This window comes from Quercus robur, chromosome 2 (assembly GCF_932294415.1).
Source record: "Quercus robur chromosome 2, dhQueRobu3.1, whole genome shotgun sequence".
In the NCBI taxonomy this organism is placed as follows: domain Eukaryota; kingdom Viridiplantae; phylum Streptophyta; class Magnoliopsida; order Fagales; family Fagaceae; genus Quercus; species Quercus robur.
In genome coordinates this window covers 75226888-75229917 of record NC_065535.1, presented here as the reverse complement: position 1 = coordinate 75229917, position 3030 = coordinate 75226888, and the positions used below count along the sequence as shown (strand labels likewise).

Here is a 3030-nt window from a genome sequence, read left to right as displayed (position 1 = left end):
TAGATATATATCTCCCCTTTTTTAAATTTTTTACATAATAATCTTGCAATGACCTCAGTCCCTTGCCAAAGAACCCGCCGCAACTGTAGAGATCTATTCAAATTTTTTTAATCCATTCATGCTAGATAAATAATACTAGTAGCAAATAGCCTATAAACAAGGATTACAATTCTACAGAAGGAGGAGCATTCCAAACTACAAAAGTCCTCGGATTGTAGCATTCTATCAACAAAACTAATCATATAATTCATCGTAAACGGTAATCCAAAGTCCTCTTAACTCATCCAAATTTAAAACTATTTTATCTCAATCAACACAACATATATTCATATCATTAATGTTTATCAAAAACTAATTAAAATAAATTAGGCTCGAAACAGTGTCTCATTATAGGTCTTTTTCGTTCTTTTTGTCGGTGAGTTGTGATTTTCGTGGTGGATCAGTTCAGAGATGAAGAGATTAGGAGACAGCGTTTATGATAGCTCTTCGCAATTCAAGAGACGCTTTGGTTCTTCTCCTGAAGACTCGTAAGTTTCTTTCTCTGTAACCTTTTTTTTTTTTTTTTTCAAAATTTTTGGTTTAACCTCTCTTATGTGTTTTGCTTGGTGAGTTTTTGTATGATGGTATTTGCTGAATTTATATGGGGTTTTGTGAGGGAAAGAGATATGGGTTATGTAATATTTCTGCACTATTGTTTGAGTTTGAATTGTGCCCTTGGTATATGTGTTTGTGGATTTGAAGCCATGGGCAATCCCAAGTCCCAGATGGTGGAGAAGGAGGTAGTGTTACCTGGCGGAAACCGAAAATGACTGACGCCATAACCTATGTCAAGGCGGTGAAGGACACGTTTCAAGACCAAAAGGAAAAATATGACATGTTCATTGAGGTCCTGAAAGATTTTAAGGCTCAAAGGTACACTCGTTGCATCAATGAAGTTTTTGTCTTGGATTAATGGAACATTGCATCTAAATGTTAACAGATTTTTCCATTGTTTGTTCTTGCAGAACTGACAACGTTGGCGTCATTGACAGAGTGAAGGAATTATTTAAAGGGCATAATTACTTGATTTTTGGGTTTAACGCCTTCTTGCCAGAGGGGTATGAAATAACCCTTGATGATGATAAGGCTGCTCCACAAAAGAAGGCGACTGAATATCTAGAAGCTATAAGCTTTGTGAACAAAATAAAGGTGAAATTATTTTTTTTGTCATGTTGAATTTCAGTTGCAAATGTTGGTCCTTGACACTCCTTGTGGTTTAATGATGACCTTTGTTCCTACAGAAACGCTTTCAAAATGATGAACATGTTTATAAATCATTCTTAGACATTTTGAGTATGTACCGGAAGGAGCACAAGAAAATAAATGAGGTCTACAGTGAGGTAAATATATGTTGTGGCTCTGTTTGTTTCTCTGCTCTTGTTTAATTGGAAAGTTTTCTTGTTAATGTAATTTTCAGTATTCTTAGTGGTTTATGTTTTTCAATTTCAGGTTTCCACTCTTTTTGATGGTCATCTAGATTTGCTTGATGAGTTCACAAAATTTGTTCCGGGAGCAGAATCTGTTTTAGCACAGAACTCATTTCAGTCTGCCACTCCTGCATTGCGGAAAAAGCATGTGGAAAAGGTTATTTTTTTAATACCTTCTTTGTACATTTCATCTTTTTATTCTTTTCAGTAGATTCTTAATAGTGAGCAAATAAATCTATTTCTTTCAGAATCCTATCCGGCGGGATAGGAGCATTACAAATGCTGATCGTGATCTTAGTGTTGAACACCTTGAGTTAAACGAAGGCAAAAGAAAATCTGCCAGGAAAGTCGAAGGTTTTGGAGTGAATGCAAATTTGGCTTCTTATGATGACAAAGATACCTTAAAGAGTCAGTCAACAGTTGAATTTCTAGGTCCTCCACAAAATAAGGTTGAATTTCAAGAAGCTATCAGCTTTGTGAACAAGATAAAGGTGAAGATATTGTTTTGCTTTGTTGAATTTCAACTGCAAATGCTGGTTCCTTGCAGTTTAATGTTGAATTTTTTTTTTTGTACAGAAACGCTTTCAAAATGATGAACGTGTTTATAAAGCATTCCAACACATTATGAATGTGTACCAGAAGGAGCACAAAGGCATAACAACTAAGGCCTACAATGAGGTAAACATGTGTTATGGCTCGTTTTTTTTTTTTTTTTTTTTTTTAAATTCTAAAGTTTTCTTATTCATGTAACTTTCAGTAGACTTAGTGGACTGGATTTTAATATTCTCAGTGGTTTTTGTTTTACAATTTTCAGGTTGCAACTCTTTTTGATGATCATCCAGATTTGCTTGATGATTTTTCAAGATTTGTACCAGATGCAGTCTTTAAATCCAATGCTGATTGTGATCCTAGTCTTGACCAGCTCAGGCTGGACAAAGACAAAGCAATGGAAAATTCCCTGCAATCAAATTTCGATATAATTGTTTTCTGTTTGAATTTTGGTAATTCATTGAGTATAAACCCCTTTACTAGTTGAGCTTGGTAGTGTACTACCATAGTACCATGTCCAATAGGCTAGCAGGTGGCAGGTTTGGGTTAAACGCATACTTTGTAGTTTGCATTTTGGGTCAATAACTTCATTGAGAATTAAACATAGTTACAGCTGTTTGTTTTTTCCTTTTTTTTTTTCTTTTTTTTTTCTTTTTTTATTTTTATTTTTTATACAAATACAATAAATTTATTTATTTTATCCATAAGTTACACACCCACCAAGTAGATATAGGTTTTGAATTTTCAACTTAACCTCCCACCTAACACTTACAAGGAAGCAGTGTCAACTGAGTTAGAGCACACAAAAATACCATAATTTTAATAACAAAAATTGTTTTATAAATATTTTAATAGTTGTTGATATAGATTGATACCGATACGAGGGTAAAATGGTAACTTTCATTAACATTTGTCATGATTGGCACACGTGACCAGCTCAGTTTGCTCAATACATTGTTCACAATGGCTGATCTACTTAAGTCTTTAAAAAGCTAATCAAGGGGTCAAATCAATC

At 34.0% G+C, this 3030-nt stretch overlaps 1 protein-coding gene across 1 annotated transcript; it reads left to right on the top strand.

The window, feature by feature from the left end:
• Positions 1-280: 280 nt before the first annotated feature.
• On the top strand, positions 281-2622 carry LOC126715026 (paired amphipathic helix protein Sin3-like 2). The gene is made up of 8 exons (XM_050415452.1): positions 281-527; positions 742-912; positions 1005-1188; positions 1281-1379; positions 1489-1623; positions 1715-1957; positions 2043-2144; positions 2281-2622. Exons 1-8 carry the CDS (start codon positions 451-453, stop codon positions 2500-2502), a joined length of 1233 nt encoding a protein of 410 aa, XP_050271409.1. The 5' UTR covers positions 281-450; the 3' UTR covers positions 2503-2622.
• Positions 2623-3030: the final 408 nt, after the last annotated feature.

Bases quoted from the DNA above. Each gene is read 5' to 3' on its own strand.
- LOC126715026 (XM_050415452.1), top strand. From the start codon at position 451: ATGAAGAGATTAGGAGACAGCGTTTATGATAGCTCTTCGCAATTCAAG. The intron at 1,624-1,714 runs GTTATTTTTTTA...TATTTCTTTCAG, and splicing joins GGAAAAAGCATGTGGAAAAG to AATCCTATCCGGCGGGATAG. The intron at 2,145-2,280 runs GTAAACATGTGT...TACAATTTTCAG, and splicing joins CAACTAAGGCCTACAATGAG to GTTGCAACTCTTTTTGATGA.